At 47.2% G+C, this 23330-nt stretch overlaps 1 protein-coding gene across 12 annotated transcripts in view; it reads left to right on the top strand.

Moving 5' to 3' along the window:
- The window catches only part of ATXN2L (ataxin 2 like), a 1584242-nt gene that overhangs the window by 649914 nt on the left and 910998 nt on the right, over positions 1-23330 (top strand). For all 12 annotated transcript variants that reach the window (XM_069652163.1, XM_069652162.1, XM_069652157.1 and 9 more), the window contains exon 9: positions 14571-14737. In XM_069652163.1, the coding sequence (XP_069508264.1) occupies positions 14571-14737 (167 nt within the window). The remainder of the gene's footprint in view (positions 1-14570; positions 14738-23330) is intronic.

The raw sequence follows: 23330 nt of genomic DNA on the forward strand, positions 1-23330 counted from the left end.
TGCTGTGTGATTTGACACCCTAGGCTGTGCATGAATAGGATACATCTGCATAAAAGGCAAGGGTTTTGGGACCTCTCTAAGAACATCCAAAGAAGAAACCGTGAACGAAGCTTGCTGCAACCTCCTGGACCTTCAATTGCCTGGTGAAGCCCTGCTATTGTGCTGACCTCCGTTTTCACCTAGGCAGTGAAGCTCCTCTCGAACGACTTCTCCCCTTGGGTTAGTGGGACCAACTAACCCCGAGACGAACTCCACTTGGCGCCCTTCCCGACTTGCTGTGCTTCTCCGTTGCTGCAGAAGCCCTATGTCTTGAGTCGAGGGACTACAATGGAATGCAATGTCTGCCGCAGAATTAATCTGGCTAAAAGCTCATGGAGCCTCATAAGGACCCTTCAGAAGCAGGACCTTCTGATCCAGAGTTCAGGACGGAGGGAGCATGGGAATTCCAGCCAGTGCCCAATGATCCGCATCGTTGCTGTTTACTAAGTGCTGAAACCGCAAAGTGCCGCTGAAACGAAAAGAGTGGTGTTAGGGAGAATTCTCAGAAATTTGCTAGCAGTATGTTAAATAAAAAGGTTATTAGAACAAAACAAGAGATCACACACATATTCTGAAGCAGGTAAGTACTTTTGGTAACCCCCAATGCTCAGTTAATGCCTTCCTGGCAGGAAGACCAAACACAATGTCTGAGGGAAGAAGTCATTCAAGGAGCCAGGCTAGGCCAAAGTCAATTGGACAAAAGTGTAGGGGAGCTGAAACACTCCTTGTAGCTATGTAAAAGTTTTGCACAATGTTTTAGAAGTCTTTGTAGAAAAGAAGTCAAAGAAGGGCCGCAAGCTGATTAGACTTGCGAAGTAAAGAACCTGTTAGCAACTCTACAGAGCAACCAAGATGAGTCTCAGCAGAGAACAAGTTAGGTTACAACAAGAGGTAAGTTCTCTTAGACTGTACAGTACCCTTGGTTAGAAGAAAAGGGCTTTGGCTGGCTTCTGTTCCTGTGCAGCTTCAGATCCTGTTTCCTGGGCCTGCGTCGTGGGGACAAGAGGGAGGACGTTTGGAGGACTCCTGCACTGCAACAGTGCGGTCAGCGACAGAAAAGGACCAACTTCTATTCAGCGGCACTTTGCGGTTTCAGCTCCTCGCGTCTACGCAAATAGTAACACAGCTTAGTCTTGGCTGTCGAGATGGGCTTTCCTTGCATCTGGGGTCCACTCTATTGATTTGGCTCAGGCTCAGTCAGTCCTGCTTCCTGGGAGTCCGGAGGATCTTCCTGGAGCTCTTGGCCAACTTAAAAGCAACACACACGTTCTGGTGTTCCTCTCCCTGGCTATTCGGTGCCAGCAGCAACTGCAGTGGAATTTCAACCAGCTCTCAGAGGAGGTCCAGGTGGCTTGCTTTGGAGTTGATTGGGCCCACCAACTCAAGGGGAGAAGTTGTCCTTGCAGGGCTTCTCTAGTCGAAACGAAATTGGAGTTTGAGCACAGCAGCAGGGCTTCACCGGGCAAACAAACGGTCCAGCCGGCCAATCACCTAAGAGCGCATTCCTGTCTCCTTGGAGACTAAGCACAGAGAAATGGGCATTGGCATCCTCATTTACATTGTGTCTCACAGCGCCTTCAGTGCAGTGGCACAGGGAAGTCTTCCAGATTTCCCAAAGGTTTAAATACCTTCTCTTGGATTAACTACTGTTTCCAAGAGCAGTAAAGTGAAATTGACTCAATTAAATTTGTAACTTTCTAGACCCAGCACACACTATCCTACAATAGGGTGCTGGAGGTGGTTACTTTGTATTGCCTTTGTCTAGCTTCTCATGTAAGAAATTGAAGAGGACGTCTGTTGCAACTCCTGGACCGTTGGTTTGGCCGGTGAAGCACTGCTGCTGTGCTAAAACTCCAAATTGGTATCAACAGAGAAGCCCCTGCAAGGACGACTTCTCCCCTTGAGTTGGCGGGATCAATCAACTTCAAAGTAAGCTACCTGGCCATCCTATTCACCAGAGATGAGGTCCTAATTCGTAATCATAGGAGGAAAAGGTGGGACGGACCCTGTTTCAGCGGTTCTTTCATTGTGGAAGACGTCACACCGTCTGCTGTCAAAGTGCAGTGCAGGCGTGCTTGGATATTCATCGGCGACGTTAAAATCATTGCTGGCGAAACCTCTCTGCCCTCCGCACCCCAACGAGGAGCAAGTACAAGCATCGGGGAAGAAAAACAGCACGTGCAGACGAGATCTATGACAAGGAAGAAGGACGCAGAAGCTGACCAGTAGAAAGATAACACTTGTTGTACTGTGGCTTGATTCAGGACACTCTTTCAAGCCATCTTTGGAAGGGTTAAAGGAAGCGGATGCAAACACTTCTCTATCAGAGTGAAAGAAAAGTATTTGTTTTTGAGCCACAGAGGAGGTTGTTAAAAACTTTGGACTGAGGCATGCTTAAGCCTTGATAAGAAGAGAAATATGCCAGACTCTGATCGTGGCTTTGATCATTTGAAAATAGTGCTGTACCCTGATTCGTTCCATACTGAGTTCTTGTTTGGATTTGTCCATGGTGTTATCCAATGACAACGTTTCAAGGATATTTGAGGTTTTTCTCTGTGCTGCGCTCATATCCAGCACTTGTGGGGAGAACTTCTAACATTCATACTTTTTTTGCAAGATCCTAAAAATGGCTGATTGTGAAGAGACTACTTGCAACAATCGTCGAGAAAAAGTTGCAGTTACCCGAGTATAGTGAGGATAGCACAAATGCCCCCATCACCTGATGCTGCACAGAGACTTGTCAGAAGGCGTTTTCTTTTGCCTGATTGAATACCCACATCTTGTTGGCAGACCCACAGATGTGCTCACATTCCTAAGGGATACCTGTCATGACCTTTGCCCCTGGCCCTCACTGGCAAGTCAGCCTTCCAGTTAGGGCCAGGTGAAAGGCCTTACAACCTCATCCAAGACTCTCTTGGAGTCAGTCGGCGCCAGGCTCATAACCATCATGAAGACCAACATTAGAATGGGACTATTTACTTGGGACTATTTAACTTGCGAGAGGGGTGTGGGGGGGGGTTCAGACAACATGGAGGCACACACATAGCTCAGTTACAAGGAACTGAGCTATGCGGTCTAGTCTTTTTGGTGTGGCAGGCCTGGGACTATTTTACCTGGACTACTTTACCTGAGACCATTTAAACCACACCCAAACAGCAGAACATGCTTTGCGTTATTCTGCTGTGGGCAGCGTAACGCTCACTGTATCCAGTTCTTTGATGCCAGCTTAACTGAAACCAAGGACCTGCAGAGAGAGAAAGAACACTACAAAACTTACCTGGAACCGTATCCTTTCTTCAATCTATTGCCGACTTCAGTTCCACTCACCTGAAGGTACAAACTCATCATCTGGCACTGCATGCATCCTGGAATACCATAACCTGGAAAGAGGCGAAAGAAAGATAGCATTAGTAAGCGTTTACTCACGTTTCCTCCCAAATGAAGAAAACCACACAATTCTTACCTGGGTAGTCATCTCCTGGTCAGTATAATTGCTGGAACATTACGGCGCTCTGTGAGGAACATCGCAACCTGCGAGGAGAGAGAAGACACAGGTTAGCAATATTAAAGGCGAAACAGCGCCGCGCATTACTCACCTACCGGCCCATGCTCATCTTCAAACTGCATGACAACTCCAAAATACCTTTCCATACCTAAAAGGAAAGAAGCAAGGCATTATTATTCTAACTAAGAGGAACATAAGAACTGCATATAAAGACTGTAAAGCAGCAAACCTACAGAGTCGCAGCAGGCCTGGATTCCCACAGGGGGGGCTTGCACCAGTGAAGTAACTTGGTCGCTGCTCGCCCCCACATCTACGCGCCGCTGCCACGAGGAGCAGGACGGAGAATCCGCCTTCTACAATAGTAAGGTGAGGAGAGGGCCCAAGGGGGAGGAAGGAGTTGAGGCCAAGGGAGGTGGGAAAACATAAAGACAATCTGGTATTGAATCCAGCTCTCCTATATTGCAGACCAATCTTTAACCAGAGGCCTTACCAAGGGACCGGGAGAAGGTTTGAGAGTGCAAATCATCCAACCAGGTTTGGATGGCGTCCCCTTGGATACCAGGTGAGCGTAACAGAACGCAAAGCCTCAATAATATTATCCACCTGGGCGCCATGGAGACTTCATAGACTGACCAGTTAGTTCAGTTGTTGGAACAATTACGTGCTGAAGTACATTCAGCCAGGCAAGAAACCAATGCTCTTAGGAGGGATTTGATTGTTACTAAGGATCGTACCGACGAAATAAGTAGAAAACTGCTCCAATCATAGGCAGGACAGACCCCATTGCCTGGTAACATAATACCAGCACCTGTACCAACTTCTACCAATCCAGTACAAATAACCCTTACTGGGGCAGTTCCTTTAGCTCCACCTAAACGATTTACAGGGGACCCCAAGAAGTATGCAACGTTCATGAACCAGTGTCGTCTTCATTTCCTTTGCAGACCTGTGGCTTTTCCTTACGACCAAGCACGGGTTGCTTTTGTTTTGTCATATCTGAGCGGCAGTGCTGCGGATTGGTTGGTACCATTGGTAAGTCAGGATGACCCGTTGTTACATGACTTGGGGGTTTCCAGATGGAAATGGAAAAACTCTTTGCTAGTCATACCCAAGGACAAGCATTAGACAACAAACTTTTCACTCCGTCAAGGAAGTCAAGACTTGTTCACATATATAGCAACATTTAACAGACTAGTTGTTGAAGCTGGGTGGCCTGAGGAAAAAAGGACCACCCGATTTCATCGGGTTCTACGAGGGGAACTAAAGGATGTCCTTGCTCAAGTCCTTAACCCACCTAAAGACTGTGCAGAATTCATCAACCTTGTGATGCAATTAGATCACAGATTACAAGACGGAAAAGCGGACCGGATAAGGTTAGACACTCGAGCTGTGTATGTCTGGTCAAAGGATAATGTTCCACGTACATTGGGAAACACGGTAGAACCCATGCAAATCGGAGGTGTACGACCCCCCTTTAACTAAAACTGAAAGAGACGAGAGAAGGCAACAGCAATTATGCTTATTGCGGAAAATCGGGCCACTTCGTCAAAGAATGTCCAGTGAAACCACCAAGGAGAACTGTTGGAGCCACAGAGAAGGAAGACAATTACAAGGAGTCGGAAAACTACCAAGCCCGGCAAGTGTAGAGGTCCGCTTGTCGAGCGAGAAGGATGAGCCACAGACCTCACACTTTGCATTACCAGTAATTTTGATTAATCACCAACAACCGTCTTGATGCATGCTGTCAAAGCATACATAGACAGCGGAGCAGTTGGGAATTATGTAGACCAAGATCTGGCAGCAGAGATGGGGCTTCCCTTATGCTCTAAGTCGACTACTGAAAAAGTTACTGTTGATGGGACAGAAATAGCTTCCGGACCAGTAACCCAATGCACAGCAGCACTAACCCTACTGTGCCAGGATGGACACCGAGAATCTATTGCATTCAATCTCATAAACTCCTCAGTTTCGACTAATCTTAGGGATGCCATGGTTGGCCTTTTTCGATGATTGTGCTCGCACCTGTTATTACCAAGAAAAGGGGAAAACAGACTTATGTACATCTGCTACTCCCAGTACGGCAGCGATTGTACTAGATGTGACTAGTACTCTACCAAATGAATACCAAGATTTTCAAGACGTGTTCCAGAAAGAAAAAGCAAATACTCTACCACCGCACAGGCCCTACGATTGTCAGATCGACCTCATACCTGGTGCACAAATTCCTTGTGGCCGAATCTATGCACTTACTGAACCAGAAAACCTCTATTTAAAATCTTATCTTGATCAGTACCTGGCAAATTGATTTATCTGCCTGTCTAAATCACCGACAGCCAGTCCCTTATTCTTTGTACCTAAGAAGGAAGGAGATTTGAGGACTTGCATCGACTATCGCGCATTAAACCAGATCACAGTAAAAAAACATTATCCACTGCCCCTTATTTCCGAATTATTGGATCAAGTCAAAGACGCCCAAATCTATACCAAACCGGACCTTAGGGGGGGGCGTACCATCTTGTTAGAGTGAAGAAAGGAGACGAATGGAAAACAGCCTTTCGTACCAAATACGGCTTGTATGAATACCAGGTAATGCCTTTTGGACTTTTCAATGCTCCCGCTGCATTCCAGTACTTCATGAATGGGTGGCGTCCCCATGGATACCAGGTGAGAGTAACAATACCAGAAACACAAACTCTGGCTGTGATCTTGGACGGAATAATAATTCAAGTGAGCCTATACTCTAAAAGAACCCACAGGACAGTGGTATGAAACTTTCCTTCGAGGGACAGATCGAGAAGGTTGCTGGTAAAGACAGACTTTTGTTTCATGCTGAAAGTTCATCATGTCGTCTGGCTTAAAGCAGATTTGCGGAGTGGACGTGGGAGCTGGTATATAATTGAACTGGTCTAAACATACTAAGAGCAGTTTTCTTCTTGCTGGATATTTATATTTGGATGGTATAGAACTGGTTCCAGAGAAATGGAGATTGAGTGTTCTTATAATTCAGCAAGCAGACAGTGGATCAAGGACGAAAGTGGCAAGGAAAAACAGCAGTTTCCAGGAAGAGTGCATAATGCTGATGTATTAAAGATTACTTTTTCCTTCCTTAGGCAATAAAGTTGGGCAGCACGAACAGTAATTTTGTGATACTGATGCAGAAAGACATCCACATTGTCCACCAAATAGGTGTTGTACATCGACATACCTTAGCCTCATTGATAGTTGCATTCTGTTTATAATCATACTTTTGGCACTCATTTCACACTCCTTACTATTTTTATGTACATGGAGCCAAGACTCCAGTGAATCTTCCTGCGCAAAAGGAAGTGGCAATTGTGGTAACTACTAGGCACCCAAGATCCTATGTAGTTATTCCTGTTCCAAAGAAAAATGACCAGTTACCTGAATCTGAGATGTGCCAGTAGCAATCATTCACATACAAGAAAGGTTGTATAGATTCTGTTTGGGCACAAAAAGCAGGCTTGGCAAGATGAGATTGCCAGACAATGTGCTTATACAGATAATGCATGTAAAAACACCTGATCCTGTGATAAATGACCAAGGGTAATCCCCAGAAGACACACACATGGATATTTTGTGAGACATTTTGATGCCTAAATAGTCTGGTGAGAGGATGAAACCTGAACTTTCTCCTACCCAGGGGACATATTTAGATGTACCCCGTCCACTGATAGATATGTCTATGATTTATACAGAAAGAAATTATGCTGGTACACTTCATGATATGATTATGGAAGGTCACATGAGGAGAATGAGAACTAAAAGAAACGCTCAAGAAGATGATTTTGAGCTAAATGATTACCTGGACAGTACAGCACATTTGGGAAATAACATTTGGTACCAGCATATGAAAGAAGTAGGAAGAAGGACCTCGGATGAGGAATGCTTTGTGTGCACTCCTGCCATACAGTATGGAAAAGTCTAAAATCTTCATAGCTATCGAAATAGACATCCAGACAGCTCATTGTCTTTGACACATAGCACTTTGAAAAACCAGAGGCCAGTTCCTGGGTCGAGATGCCTACCTCAAATGGGCAACTGAATGGACAGATCTAGGTGAAGAGGACTATGTGCAAGAAACCAAGACAAGAAACAAAGCCCATACCTTTAATCTTGTGATCAGATATGAAAAGCCTGGAGTAAAAGGAGCTGGAATCAGGTGGGAGGCGAACAAGGAATTGGAGGTCGCAGGAAAAACTGCAGAGGACGCTCGAGGATGGAAGAATAGAGGCCAAATGCAGATCTGGGGATCTGCGTGATCACCAATGGATGGGAAGGCGGAGTGGTCATCTGCAGAGCCTGGGTGATCAATGGATGTTATAAACCAGTCATTGACATTGTGCAGAATGGCTGCAAGCCATTATGGCCAAGACTTGCTAAACTACCAATTTGGGTGGAAGACGGAGAAGGACCCTTGCATATGGTGCCATTGGAGAGTTCAAAGCTGTGCTTCAGGTATAATGGCATGAGAGAAGTTGGAGAAAATAAACTCTGGACGAATCTTTGATGTTCCAGGAATTGTACATAGTACAGCAGTGATCATGGATCATTATTAGGCTTGTGCAGTCAGAGCTTATATCAGATTGCCTACAGACTGGGGAGGAATATGCACACTGGTGGTGAATGTCCATTTTCCAGCTTTGGTGATTTCAAAGAGTGATCTACCCATTGACAATTTCCCAAAAGCAGATGCTCACCTGAGGAAGAAGAGATCTGTGGAGCTGATAAAAAGGATGGAGAGAGAACTATTTCTCAGCTAAGTCAATAGAAGCTTTTGATGCCATACCATTCAAACATAGGCTGTTAAGCCAGACCTCCTCTGTGTTCAAGTTGATCTTCATGTCAGCTATCCAGGTTGGAGCAAAAGCAAAGTGGCTTCAGATAACCAGATGGGAATTGCTGCAGACAATTAACACTACAATAAAGGGATTCAATGCGATCAGAGAAGGGATGAGAGCCATAAGATTGATGACTCTTCAGAACTGGTACATCCTGTATATGATTACAGCAATGGATGGAGGTGTTTGTGCAAAAATCGGAGAATGATGTTGCACACTTACACCTTCTCATGATGATGAAAATGGAACCTTGACAGAGGCCATAGACATGCTGACAAAAATCCATGGCCAGATGATAGATGAAGTAGAAGACATTGCTGATGACAGCTGGTTTCGATCACTCTATTCTTGTATTCCACAATGGATGACAGACATTTTCAAGTTCCTTGGAGCCCTGATAGTGATATTATTGCTGGGATTTTGTGTGATCAAGATGATAATCTCACAATGCAAGAAGACAGCAAAGAAAGCTATAGGGATGCAAATAATGATCGATGTTGAATCAGGATGGAAGCCCAAAGACCTGATGGGTGAAGAGATCAGAGACTTTGTGAAGGCTACTATCCATGCACCTGAGGGCACAAAGTTCCTGTATCCAAAGAATCATAAGAAATTTGCAGGAAGATAGGTCTACTGTAGTCCAAGTGGATAATGCCAGCTCATGACATGGAATAAGGATGAGCATGTCAAAGCAGCACAATGCCTGAAGGGAGTCCTGAAGATATGGGTCTCAAAGAAGTTGTTCTTCAGGCCAAGCTGCCTGGATGTGAAGGGTGAGGTGGGAGTGGTCGATGAATCGCCCAGAGGGGGGGGGCAGGGGAGTGTAGAGAAGGTACCCCTGCCTCAATCGACCCGTCCCTTTTACATGTATGCTGGAAACCAGAATGTGACGTATACAGAACAGTTGAATCGACAAAAAGAGAAGTATGGACTTAGTCTAGTACCAGTGAAAGGGCCAGTACCTCAGAGAATCTGGGAGCCGAGGTACCCATTGAGATAACTTTATCCGCATACAAAGAAATGTGATTGTCATTTGAATGAAATCCCTGAAGAAGCAGAGACAATAAACGGCAAGGATCAATGGTAGTGTCAGTAACCATTGACAGTGTATGTTAAATGGAGCTGAAGTTGAAGTACATAAGCGGTTCAGTGACCAGAGAATGCATATATTCTATAAGGCATCAAGAAAGCAACAAGGATAAGTGACATCTTGGGCTCAATGTTCACTCAGAACCAATAGCCCATGCTTACAAGTTTTTGAAGTTCGCCACATAGGATGACGTTAGTACACATGTGATTTAGACATCATTGATAACACATTTTGCTTATAAAAGTACCGTTGTTTTCCTAAAGTATTTTGAGTTTGAAGATCGAGTGATTGCATTGATGTTCGTTATGCTCCCGGTTTTATATAATTGACATTAAAACAGTCTTTATTTTGTCAACTTCCTGAGTCGGCTCCATTATTGATGTATGAGTAAGATCTGCATCCCCATACATCTCAAGCGTAATTGCTGCTCATCAAAGGGGCTGGGCTATGCAGGTCAACTGGACTAGACCATGGACTGATAAAGGGCTCTATTACTACGAGATCGAGCATCTTGTTCTTTCTTCCTTGATGTGGGTTCTTACATGGTCTGACATTCTGTAACCCCTGCTTTTGACAGGTAAACAGTCACCAGTGATAATCTCATGCTGGCCCCAAGGTGTCAAGCCTGGTGAGAGGGAAAACAGAGGGGGAAAACTGATTTAACACAATTTTGCACTCCTCCTGTTGTTCCAGTGTCAGATCAGAAGAGAGGTTAACTCCTTATCTTCCCATTTAAAGGTTGTCCCCTGAGGAGGTCCGGTAGGGGCTCAGTCTCCTCCTCCTGAGCAGAGGAGGTCAGGTAGAGGCTCAGTCTCCTCCTCCTGAGCAGAGGCTAGAAGCAAAGCTCCCAGTTCTGGTCTAGAGACATGGGCCTTTAGGCGGTTGGTGTGAAAGATCCTGGGGGCCTCTTCTGGATTGCCTAAGTCCATCAAATAGTTGACCTCCAACTTTTTCCACAACCTTGAAGGGTCCAATCTATTTGTCCTGTAAGGCCCTCCGCCTTGTAGGTACCATAACTAGAACTAGCTGGTCTTGAGTAAACTCAACCAAGTTGGCCTTCTGGTCATGCCAATGCTTCACTAGAGCCTGACCTGCTTTCAAGTTATCAGAAGCTTCTGTCATCATGTGCGTCATTCTCCTTCGAAGACCTAACACATTGTCAGTGACTCACACTGGCTTGTGGGAAGGAGCACTCTCCAATGCCTCCTTGATTAGAGTCAATGGACCGCTAACCGGATGACCATAGAGCAGCTCAAAGGGGCGTAAGCCAACCCCTTTTTGAGGGACTTCTCTATAAGCAAAGAGAAGGCATGGCAGTAGAAGGTCCCACTTTCTTCTAAGGGGTTCTTCTAAAGCACCCATCCTGCTCTTCATAGTTCTGTTAAACCTATCCACCAACCCATTGGTTTGGGGGTGGTAGGCTGTTGAGAACTTGTAGTTCTCTCTACAGTTTTTCCACATGGCTTGCATGTAGAGGGACATAAAGGTGGATCCCCTGTCAGAGATAATCTCCTTGGGAAAACCTACTCTGGTAAAAATACCAATTAGGGCCTTAGTCACTGCCTGAGTAGTAACAGGCCTCATAGTATGGCTTTAGGATACCTGGTAGCAGAGTGTTTGTCATTCCCCAACAGAACTATCCCAGGCACGTCACTTTGTACACTGACAAGTATCCTTGCAGTAATATTGTTTCACTGGATGAGAGCTGGTAGTTTTGGAACCATCTGGATAGGGCCTAGAGCAAGCATAGTGGGGCATTTGGGTGCCTTAGCAACATCCTCCGGTTTGAAAAAGGCTTCATCCACCACTGTGATGCTGGCCCCAGTGTCTCTAATGGCAGGTGTCTCCTGACCATTTACAAGTACTGTCCTTGTAGTATTCTTTTGTGTTATATGGTATAGCGTTATACACATCTCAATTCTGCTGTTCCCACAGACCCAGGGACACTAAAAAAACAGTGGCAGAGACTCCAATGGGGTCTTCAGCCAATAGTTGAAGGTTTCCACTTGCCATGTGAATTTCTCCCTCAGGGAGGAAGGCTAGGGAGACAGTGTGGACCCCTGAAGGTTTACCCTTGCATCTGGGATCCCCTTTCACATGGTCAGTTGAACCACAAGCATAACATTTTCCAAATGTTTTGACAAATGGGGGCTTCTGCTGACCTCCCTCTGGTTTAGCACCAGAGGTTTCACTAGACTGACCTGGTTTCCCAAATTGCTTACCCTTCTTATGTTTGTGGCCCTCATTTGGATGGGAGGTTTTAGAATTCTCTATCTTTCTTGTGCTGCTTCCCCCTCATCCCTTTTATGAGTGGCCCCAGAAACCTTGTGAGTAGCCCTGTTGGCAACCCACAAGGCAGCAGCCAGCTTTTGCTAGCTTCTTTTGATCAATCTCTTTCGAGTCAGCCCAGTGCTGTCTCAGTTCAGGAGAGCAGGCATCAAAAATAGACTCCTACAAAAATAGATTTTTCATTCCTTCAAAGGAGTTCACTCTGTAACCCTTAATCCAACCATCTAAGTTTTTCAAACATTCACACACCCAGGTAGCCGAAGGGGTACCATCAGTCTTTTTGAGGGTCCTAAACCTCTTAAGGTACTGGGAAGGAGTTTTCCCAAATCTAACTATCTTCAAATTTTCATACTCCAATCCTTCAAGTCCCCCCGCCCCCTCCTCCAGTACTGCATCAGTTGCAACCTGGGGCAGCTTAGACAAAAGCCAAGGAATCAACTGATTCCCTGTGAAACCCTGAATCATATAGTTATATTCAAAAACACCCAACCAATCCAAAAATATCAAGTTTCACATCATACATACTCACTGCTTCTTTAGGTATGCGCGGTCTCTTTGGACTGGAAGACCTAGAAGAGACTGGGATAGAAACATTTTCAAGAGACAATTACATAATTTCAAGAGCATGTTGCATTTCCATTTCCCTTAGTTTGACGTCCTGATGTTTGGTTTCAGCTTGGATTTGTAATCTTTTGAATTGTAACTCAAGTCTCACTTTCTCAAGAGACACACATTTTGGACTCAGTGATGGACCTTGTGGGGTCCCTGTGGATACAGGTTGAGGCAAAAAGGTATGTTGAGGTAAAGGGGGGCTCTCTCATGAGACTCCTGACTTCACCAATATTAGAGTTAGACTCTGAATTATCATTTTCCCCATTTCCTGGGTTAGTAGGTGTGACAGGCCTACTACCCAGCCTTTTGATTATTCAACAATCTTGCAATTAGTACATTGTTCTTTCCTTTAACAAGGAAATTCCTGATTTTACACATTTCTTTCCGTTGCTATACTTTTACGATGATCGGGGCTTCCTGCCTGAAGTTATCCATATCTGGCATGTTACAATTGCTTTTCTAGTGGAGCTTAGCCTTGTGAAGGTTTTCAGTTGAACCAGTGTAAACTCTACAATATATCCTCACTGCCTGCCACCAGTGTTGGGTAAGATTGTATGCAGTACCCTTTGGGTGCACTACAATAACCCTGACCTCCTGGCAATAGGTACCCAACCTGTTTAGTACAAGCTTATATCAAAGGGTAGGTTCCTATTGCCAGGAGGTCAGGGTTGTTGTAGTGTACCCAAAGGGTACTGCATACAATCTTGCCTAACAAGTGGTGCCTATGCGGGTTAAGTAAGTAAATGTTAACTTGTATTTCGGGTTATCCTACCCATGTTCAACAACCAAAATGTGAGTGCAATTAAATTTAGGAGATACAAGGATGTATTCCCAATGTTTTCCTATGGCGGACAAAGGGGGATGACCGTTGCACCCCTTTGACTCTCTCATGGTTCCGTTGAGAAATGCCCAGGAGTTTGCATCGTTGATTCTTCCGCTCGGGCGCAGATGCAAGATGCAACCTCTGTCGATGGCAAACACTGATGCAGAACTTCAGGACACTTCACAGGTTGTAGAAAGGCGAGTTCCTGCGACTGTGTCTACACAAAGGCGACGACCCAGAATCTGCTCCATTATAGGATCCCTTGATGCTGGGACCATACAATTTGGTGAGAAAGTGACTTGTACCACAAGCAGGCGACCACCAAAATACCAGGTGCAACCAAGGTGGTCCACGGATGCCTCTGAAAGCCTCAGGACAGCTGGATCCTCTAATGTTTTGAGACAAGTTGGTCCCACTAGTCCAAGGGCTGGCGAATCGCTCTGGGTCTCCAGAGATCAGGCATAGGAGCAGGGCCTCACCGGGCTGGCTGCTGGAAGGGATGCTGTGATACTTAATATAGTTTTCGGATCTTCAGCAGGCTTTTCATCTTCGAGTGATTCTTGGCTCCTGCGATTTGACGAAATGGCTGCTGAGTTCCCTGTTACGATGGATTTCTAAACTCTGGCCTGGTGTACAGACTGAAGGCGGCCACCCTAGTTCTAGTGAACAGGGGAAACTTCTGGGAGTTTAGCCAAACAAATCAAGGTTACATGGAAAGTGTTCAAGGCAAAGTCTCCGGGGACGTGACTGTGGTCAGGGTCCCACAATGATTCCACATAGTGAAGCAGTCAAGGATTACACTTAGTAAGTATAACAATGCTACATTATTGGCCAAAACACACACTAGGAAAATTAACAGAGCAGGTAATGTTATCACACAGAACTAATAAAAAAAAAAGTCTGCTTGTGAATCTTCTTAGAATCACATGTTGTGCATATAGTCCTACATCTAGTGGTAATGGTGGAGTATTGCATCTTTCTTTCGACAAATTGAAAAGTGACATCGACATGGGCGTGACTGTAACACTAACACTCTCCCGAACGTGATGTGATGTGGGAAACTATGGACTTGGGTGTAAAGCATTCATGATGGTGAGTAACTTGTTCATTTACCTCTTGTGGACATTTGTATACTTGCCAAACTAACTGTACCTGCCCCCCAAAGAGTGTTCTCACGTCTAAGACTTACTGCTCAGTTGCCATGTCAGCTTTTGGTTCGAATGTAAAACAAAAACAAAAAACCGGCAATTCCATTTAGTTGACTTCCGAGAACACTAGATAATTATTTATAAAAAGAATAAGAATGTTTAGTTGTAATTCCTGAATTTTAGTTACTCTTTGCAATCCTCACAGGGAGGGAAAGTACACACCATTACCTCAACGTGTAAGAGATGGAGCCCGTGGAGGCGTGAGGACCAACCTTACTCGTGGAGGAAAGTCCAGTTTGGGGTCTTTAACGACACGTGTACAGCCTAATCCTGAAGCTAATACCATCCAAGAACAAAGAGGTGTTAATGGAGGTGTGTAGGACTGTTTTGGAATTCATTCTGCATGGTTTGATTTTGAGATGCTGGTGGGATTTGTTTGTTTTAAACAGCTTTGTTGCTTTTTCTTTTGTATGTGGTGTTAAATTGGATTTCTAGAATCTGGTCTGATGGCCACCTTGTTTATAATAAATGGATTCTCTGAGAGGTTAGCCAAAACCCCATCAAGGTGGTGTTAGGGTAGATTTCTCTGTGTGAATTCCTCACTCCTTGTGAGTCCCCCAGCACTTTTTGCTGGACAAACAGATTTTTTGACTAATGCTCCTAGGCGAATTTGACCTTTTTCCACACTCCTCCTTTTACTCTGGTGTACGAAACCTTGTTGGCCCCTTTTTGCGGTTCTCTGTTTGGAGTTATGATTTCCTCCGAATTTTGGGGATCTAGCCAACACACCACCTTTCTGCAGTGTTGTCAGAAGGTCCTAGAGGTTCTCCTGCTTTGTTTTTCTTTCCCTGACTAACTCGGTTATCAGGGGGTGGGGAAGGGATTTTGATCCTTTGTGTTCTCTTGTGAGAGCAGCACACACCACCCTATGTGAGTGTACTAAGAGGGTACAGTGTATCCTTTCTCACCTCTCCAGTAACTTTTTGTTACTGTGAAAATGCCATCTGTTCAGGCTGGTGGCAGTGCACCTTTAGCACAACTTGCTTTTGTTCTTACTCTTATGTCACCTTTCCTCCATACTGTATGGGTGTCCCTCGCTAGGGACAGGGGGCGTAACCTTTTTCACCAGAAATAATCATCTTCCCCTTTAAATTTAGAGACGTGCAGGATTGCGGCCCTGGGGGTTTATAGTCATAATGTAGAAAAAAAAATGTCGACTTACAAAAATGTAGAAAACAATGTCGAAAACCTATACATATAATGAAAAGAGTCAATTTTTAGAAAAAAAAGTCAAAGAAATGTCAATTAGCACTATCAATAAATAAACAAGAGTATCATTTACTAGGGGGGGTCCCCCTAACCCAGCACCCCCCGGCCAACCCCCCACCACCCTCTCACCCCTCATACTCAACACATTTTAATTATATATATATATATATATATATTTATTTTTTTCGAAAAAATTCTAAAAAATGTAGAAAAAATTCAACATTATTGTTTTTCAACATTGTTTTCTAAAAAAAAAAAAAAAAAGTCAACATTTTGACTTTCTACATTATTGCATTCTACATTATGACTGACCACCGGCCCTGGGATCATGCGCTCCCCTGACATCTCCCACTGGCGCCGCTCCCCAGTCCTCTTTTCCGTGTCGACGGGAACGGACTGCTTTCACCAGCACTCCTGGGTTTGGCTTCGGCCTTGTAATTCCACGCGCTCTTCCCCGGATACTGTCTTTTTCTTCTAATGTTTAAACAGGTACTCTGTACTCTGGCGCCACGCTCCTCACTGGTGCATGTTGGCGTCCTTGGGCTTCAGCAGGTGTCCAGCCTGCAAGGGGCTCTTCCCCACGTCTGACCCCCACGCTCAGTGCCTCCGCAGCCTTGGCCCCGACCACACCTGGGAAGGATGTACTGCATGCGAAGCGCTTACACTGCGAGCTCTGAATAACCGGTTAGCACAGTGGAGGGAGCTCTTTGAGAAGTCTCCTGCGGAGGACCTGAAGATCTTTGCCAAGCACAAGTCAAGGCTGCTTTTTTACATCACACTTTGCAAGGGTGATTCCTTTCCTAGGAAACGTACAAGCGGAAGGGACCCTTCAGGTTCTCACACCAGCGCAGGTGCCGAGGCTCATTCAGCTATCAGCCACCTGGCCGAGGGGCTGCTGGATCCTTCCAGAGACAGTGCTGAAGGACTGCAATGTTCTTTTACCGGGTGTCCACCCGAGGGGCTACGCCCTATTACCGAACAAATGTCTGAGGGGGCGACCATGCGCAGCACTACCGGCGACACAGCCGAGGGCTCTACGCCTACCGGGTCTCGTCCTGAGGTGCAGGGTAGGCCTCCAGCTCCACTGCCAAGAGTCCAGGAGGAGGCCACGTCCAGTGACCCTGGCACCACACCTTAGGCAGGTGGCAAGCTGCTCGACAAGATTGCTGTCGCACCAGCCAAGATTGCTGCTCGTCTGACACCATCCCAGTTAGGGGAACAGGTTGGAACTGTCTTTGCCAGGTAGGTGGCCTACAGCTTATCCTTCAACGTCACAGGGCGAATATCCTCTGCAACCAGCAAGGCAGAGTACGCACAGGCCCCAGTAGCCTCCCGCTACTCCGTCAATACCACTTTCCACCCCCCCCAGCCTGTGAGGACAGGTTTTTTGAGATGTTCCTCACGCTGATGAGGTCACATCCGATGGGCTACATCCTTCGGGATGTGATTAGGGACATGCTCCCTCCAGTCCTCCTGCAGCGCCCATAGTCATTCCTCATATGGCTCCGGCACCTCAGGCCCCTGTGCAGCCCCAGCTGCCCCTGCCGGGTTCTTCGATTCTGGCTCCCCTGCCTCCTACAGTTAAGGCGGTTCCAAACCAGCCTGCGCAGCAGCCTCCGGCTCCGGTCCCCACACCTCAGCCTTCGGCTTCCAGCATGCCTTCCCCGGCGTCAGACCAGCCGGACACCCTGGTGGACTCCCGATGAGGAGGAGGACCCAGACACACCATCTTCAGCCAAGACCTTCCATGAACGACTCGCAGGTTTGGCCGAATATTAGGGGCTTCCACAAACCAAGGTTGAACAACCAGAGGTGGGTGGCCTGGCTGTGGTCCTTACTCTATGCCCTTGGCTAGCCGGGGATTCTGATGCAGAAGGACGCTTTCGCCCTGGCGAAAAAGGGATGGCTGAAACACCATTAAGCTCGACGCCAAGTACAGGCAATTGGAGGGAGATACACTCTTGCTCTCGGTATACCCGCACCCACACTCCTCTGCGATTCCTGCGGCCTCGATCTACTCGAAGCTGCAGTTGTCGTCAGCCACCTTGTCCTCAGTTCAGCTAGGCAAGGAGAAGATCTTGGAGTGGTATGGCAAGAAGGTGTACAGAAATGCCTCACTGCCCCTTTGTCAGTCTAACTCGGATGCCATGCTCGCAGCTGTTAACAAGCGGCTTTTGCGGGAAATAGCCGGCTTCCTTTTGGAACGTCCGATGCACAGTTGGCACGTTTCAAGGCGGGGCTGGCAGAAGCAAAGATGGTGGCTCAAGACATTATGGCGTCCACGGTCGCTTAGACCCCTCAGGCTGTGCCATCTGCATCGCCACCGACATTACAAGGCCTGCTTGGCTACGGGCTACCAAATTCAACTCTGACATCCAGGAACGCATATTGGACCTTACGTTCGAGGGAAGTGACATCTTTCGTTCCACCACTGATGAGGAACTTGATAAGAACAGTTCCCAAACTGAAAATCTTTATTTATTCTCACATAGTCCATGCCCAAGGCATACAGCCAGACGCACCAACGCTCCGACAAGGGGCAGGACTTTGGCGGGTTCCGCGGCTTCCAGGAACGACTGTCCAGGCAACCGGACCGGTTGCCTAGTCAACACGGCCGCAAACAGCACAAGGCAGGGAATAAAGGCTTCTTTCAGTCCCCCACCTCGGCACCAGCCTCAGAGGGTAAAAAAGGCATGACATCAGGTCTACGTGTCTCTGGTGGGGGGCAGGCTTGCCCTCCACGCTCAGGATTGACGCACAAGGTTCGGGGATCCCTGGATCCTAACAATAGTGTCCACGGGATACCACCTACGGGTCCCTCCCTCCCCCTGCCCCCTTCGCCTCCACTCCCACAGATTGGGACTACCTCTATTGGCGTAGATTCGCTCACTCGTCCAGAGTCAACCAGTCGAGGAAGTTCCAGCTTCCCAACAGGGCATGGGCTTCTACTTCAGAATTTTCACCATACACAAGAAGAACTAGGCTGGCCTGAGAGTTGTTTTGGACCCATCTACCCTCAACATTTCCCTCCCGCTTCAAAATTTCAAGATAGTTACCCCAGCTCTTATTGCAGAGACTCTGTGTAGGGGAGATTGGATGTGCTCCCTGGATCTGAAGAAAACTTATTTGCACTTATTTGCATGTCCCGATTTGGCAGCCCTAAAGGCCTTCCTGCCCCTCATCATTGCTAAGATGGTCCTCATACAAACGGACAACTCCACCAGCATGTATTACATCAACAAGCAGGGTGGCACCAGGTCTCCTCCTCTATGCACCCTGGCAGTCCGCATCTGGGAATGGGCTCTGGAGGACGACATGCACTTAACAATCCACCTCCCGGGGTAGTCGAACCTGGAGGGGGACAGGTTCAGCAGGCTGGGGGCGCACAATTGCGAATGGCAATTGAACGTTCAAGTCCTGCAAGGGGTCTTCAACAGTGTTATCCTCAGGTGGACCTCTTTGCCACCTGGTACTTCAGAAAGTGCCCTCAGTTCGTATCCTGGCAGGGACAGGGTCTAGGCTCTCTGGGCGATGCAATGCAGATACAGTGGAACTGCATGAATGCCTATGCCTTCCCTCCGACTTCCTGGTACACAGGGTGATCTGCAAGATAAGGGAGTCCCGGCACCTCAGTATCATTCTGATAGCTCCATGGTGGTTGGCGAGGCCATGGTTTTCGGAAGTAATCAGCCTTGCGGATCTGCCTCCGATTCATCTCCCACTGAGTCCAGCTCATCTACTATCACGGCAGGGCCATCCACCCCACCCCGCAGAAGGTAGCACTTGCAGCGTGGGTCCTGAACAGGTTACATTGAAGCATCTGCGCCTCTCGTAGGCTAACCTTGACATCATTCAGGGGGTGAGGAGCGATGCTACTAGGAGCCAGTACAAAAGCAATTGGACTAGGTTTTGCCACTGGGCTGAGTCTAAGGAGGTCCATCCACTGACCTGCACGTTGGGCTCTTTTTCAGTACACCTCGCACACTGAGGTGTGCAAATAATCACATGCCGCACCTATCTGGCAGCCATTGGAGCCTACCGGAACTCGGAGGAGGTTTTCTCATTAGCCAATCCGGTGGTTAAGACATCTGTCGGGCCTCACTGGGCTCTACCCGCCCATTTAGAAGCCACACCCTGTGTGGGACCTCAACATAGTTTTTGGGAGGTCCTTGGTACAGAAACCATTTGAGCCTGGTGGGTCTTGCGTCTGCTCGTCGGGTCAGTGAAATCCAGGACCTGGTGGCTTCTGAGCCATAAACTACCTCTCATAGGGACATTGTGGTCCTCGGAATGCATCATGCGTTCTTACTAAGGTAGTCTCTTCGTTCCACCTAAATGTGAAGATAGTACTACCGACTTTTTTCGCAGACATCAAGGATGATGCTCCGAATGTTCTGCACTGTCTAGACGTTAGGCGAGCTTCCGCAAATCTGAGGCGCTATTTGTCACCTTTGGGGGTAGGGGGGACAAGGCCAGGTCATCAGCAGGGTGGCCACATGGGCCATTCACTCGGCTTTTCTCAAGCACTACTCTTTGGATGCTGGCTCCAGGTCAGACGCAGCATTCGGGCAGGCAGTATTAAGGAACTTGTTTTCTTAAGGAGGGTCACCTCTCCACCCTGGGGCTACATTCAGTTGTAATTGACCATACATTGTGGAGGAAAGGGGATGGCACAAAAGGGTAATTATAAGTTACTCACCGCAGTGACTAATGTACTCTTAGTCCATTGTCCCCTTTCATCCATATGTCTCACCATCCTCCCCCCTAATGAAACAGGTGTCATTAGGCAATCGTAATATTGTCGATGCGTCAATGGTGACTGAGTGGTGCCGGTGAGCGGAGTCAGGGAAGCGCATGCTTCCAGGGCTGCACCCCGCGCGCCTCTAAATTTAAACAGGAAAATTATTTTCTGGTGAAAAAGGTTGTCTCCCGCTCCTAGAGAGGGACGCCCATACAGTATTGAAAGGGGACCATGGACTAGGGGTACGTTAGTCACTATGGTGAGTAACATTATTTGTTGCACAGGCTGCACTTGCAAGCCCCATTGGCACATAAGGCACACCATATACCAAAAATTGTGGTCTTATTTTTCTAAGCCTTGTCCTTTCCGTATTCTTCTTCAGGTTCCTAGGTCCTCTTTTCCTTAGCGGGCACCCCATGCAAAGGTTCCCAGAGTGCCTGGTAGGACAGTAAGTGGGAAGGGGGTGGGGGTGGTGGAGTCGACCAGAACTCCCCTGCCCTGCAGTGTGCCTGGCTGAAAACATTTCAGACGAAGACAGCCACCCCCAGGTCTGAATGGTACACGATTAGTGGACTCAGCCGGTGTTCCTGCTCTCACCTCGATAAATTCAGAAGTCCTGGAGCAAAAACTGAGTTGTCCACTGGAACAAGAAGATTCCGAAGAGGAGTACAAAGGACGTTGCCAGAATATACAACGACCGCCAAAGCCTGTTAGTCACAGCTGCAGCCTGGACCTTGTCACTCCAATCGACAGAGAAGATCTGAAGAGGACTTCCTCCCATAGACTGGTGAAATGAAATGATATTCTATTTATATCGCGCTGTACACAAGTGTTTCAGAGCGCGACCAGGCAGAAAGGGAGGGGAACAAAGAAAAAATGGAAAACAGCGATCTTACTAGGCCCAGTGACATTTAAGAAAGCGCAAGGGAAAGGAACATGGGCGAGAAGTGCAGGGGGTGGGGGGGGAGCGGAAAGTGCGAAGCAGAGGAGAGCAAACATAAATAAATATTAAATAGAATAAATAATAAATAAGGGCTTTAAACCATGGTAGTGCAGCCAGCAAGTGGCAGGTGAAAGTTAGTCAGAAAGGTATATCTGATAAGTGCAGGAGAAACGTGGGAGGGGGACTGTATGGGTACAGATGGTGGCCTGGAGGCAGTGCAGGAGGGTGGCAGGATGAGCTGATACCTGGGCCCGAAAGAACAGAGGGTGGCCAGGTGCACAGTGCCATGAGCAGAAACAGATCAACAGGGGAGAAGGGGGCCAAAGGCAGAGGCAAAGAGGAAGGTCTTGAGAAGTTTCCGGAAACAAAGATGTTTTTCCTCAAGTTTCAAGGTGGCCGGGAGGCTGTTCCAAAGGGAGGCACCAGCCGAAGAAACCCCAGCTCGTTTTCTTGCAAAACGACTAACCCTGAGGGAGTTTGAAGTAGAGGAGCGAAGGGCTCGAGAGGGGAGTAATTTACGGAGGGATAGTTGAAGGTATTTTGGACCTAGGCCCCAGAAAGCCTTGTGGACAATGCAGAGGGTTTTAAATTTAATCCTTACATCCACTGGGAGCCAATGAAGGGATTTCAAGGCTGGAGAGATACGATCCCAAGGCTTGAGGCCAAGGACAAGTTTCGCAGTCCTGTTCTGGATTAGTTGTAGAGGTCGGAGAGTGGAGGCAGATAGATTGAGGAAGAGGCTGTTACAGTAATCCAGTCTGGAAAGAACCAGAGCTTGGGAGACGGTGAGCTTTTGAGGGAAGGAGAGGAAAGGTAGAGTACCTCTAAGGAGGTGGAGTAAAAAGTTAGATTTTTTGGAGACATCAGAGATGTGTGTGGAGAAGGAAAGTGTAGAGTCAAAGATAACCCCAAGGTTCTTAGCCGCGCAAGTGGGGGTGGGAGAAGGGCCAAGGGAGGCCGGCCAGAGAGTGAGAGGAAAGGATGGAGATGGTGTACCAATAAGGAGGATCTCAGTCTTGTTGGCATTTAGACATAGCTCATTGGCGGCACACCAATTTTGAATGGCGATTAGACAATCGGAGATGAGGGAAGGAGAGGAGGAGGCTGGAGGAAGCCTGATAATGAGTTGGGTGTCGTCAGCATAGCACTGGAAAGTTGAGCAGAAAATTGAGATGCAGTAAGCGAGAGTTGCCAGGTATTGGTTGAAAAGCCAGGGCGAGAGGATAGACCCCTAGGGAACACCACATGTGGAGAGGGAGATGGTAGATAGGAAGGACCCAAGTTGTACCTGGGAGGGTCTATCAGAGAAAAGAGGTCAACTAGGCCAGAGCCTGATCAGTGATGCCGAGGTTGTCACGAAGACGATTGAGTAGGGTGGTATGGTTGACCGTGTCAAACGCAGAGGAGAGGTCAAGTAGGATGAGGACAGAGGGAATGTTAGAATCGAGGTTGGAGAGCAGGTTTTCACGGATTTTCAGGAGAGCAATTTCCGTACTTCTGGCAGCTCTGAAGCCAGATTGGTGGTCATGATGGGAGCCAACAGAGTCAGAATGGAGATTAGGTAGGCCTAATGGGTCTTGAGATGATCTACAATTAGCGCCATCCCCAGAGGAGCTGCGATCCCTAGGGACTGCAAATCTCCAATACCTGGGGTCCTGTGCTGCAAGTCGGTGCAGCGTCTCTAGAAACATGGTTTTGCCTGCAACTTTGAGGGCATGCTACCATGCCTGCAACAACTCCCATTTGGCTCCAGAGTCCCCTCACCAGCTGCAAGGACCAAGAAATGGAGTAGAATTGACTGTGTCGACAACCGCCGGTCCACAGTGCCTGCAGACGGCACAAACTAGCCACCATCTTGAAGATTTGTCGCTGTGCGATCTGCTTAAGCCCCCTTCTTCCTGTGTTCAGTATGTTTTTTATTTAAAGTCCTGGGGTTAGACTTCATAAAACTAATCTCTTGGTTTTAGGACCTCTTCTTGTAATGTAGGCCTGTAGTAGACAAGTTGGTAGAG

Source organism: Ambystoma mexicanum, chromosome 3p (assembly GCF_040938575.1).
Source record: "Ambystoma mexicanum isolate Mex_15411 chromosome 3p, UKY_AmexF1_1, whole genome shotgun sequence".
NCBI lineage: Eukaryota > Metazoa > Chordata > Amphibia > Caudata > Ambystomatidae > Ambystoma > Ambystoma mexicanum.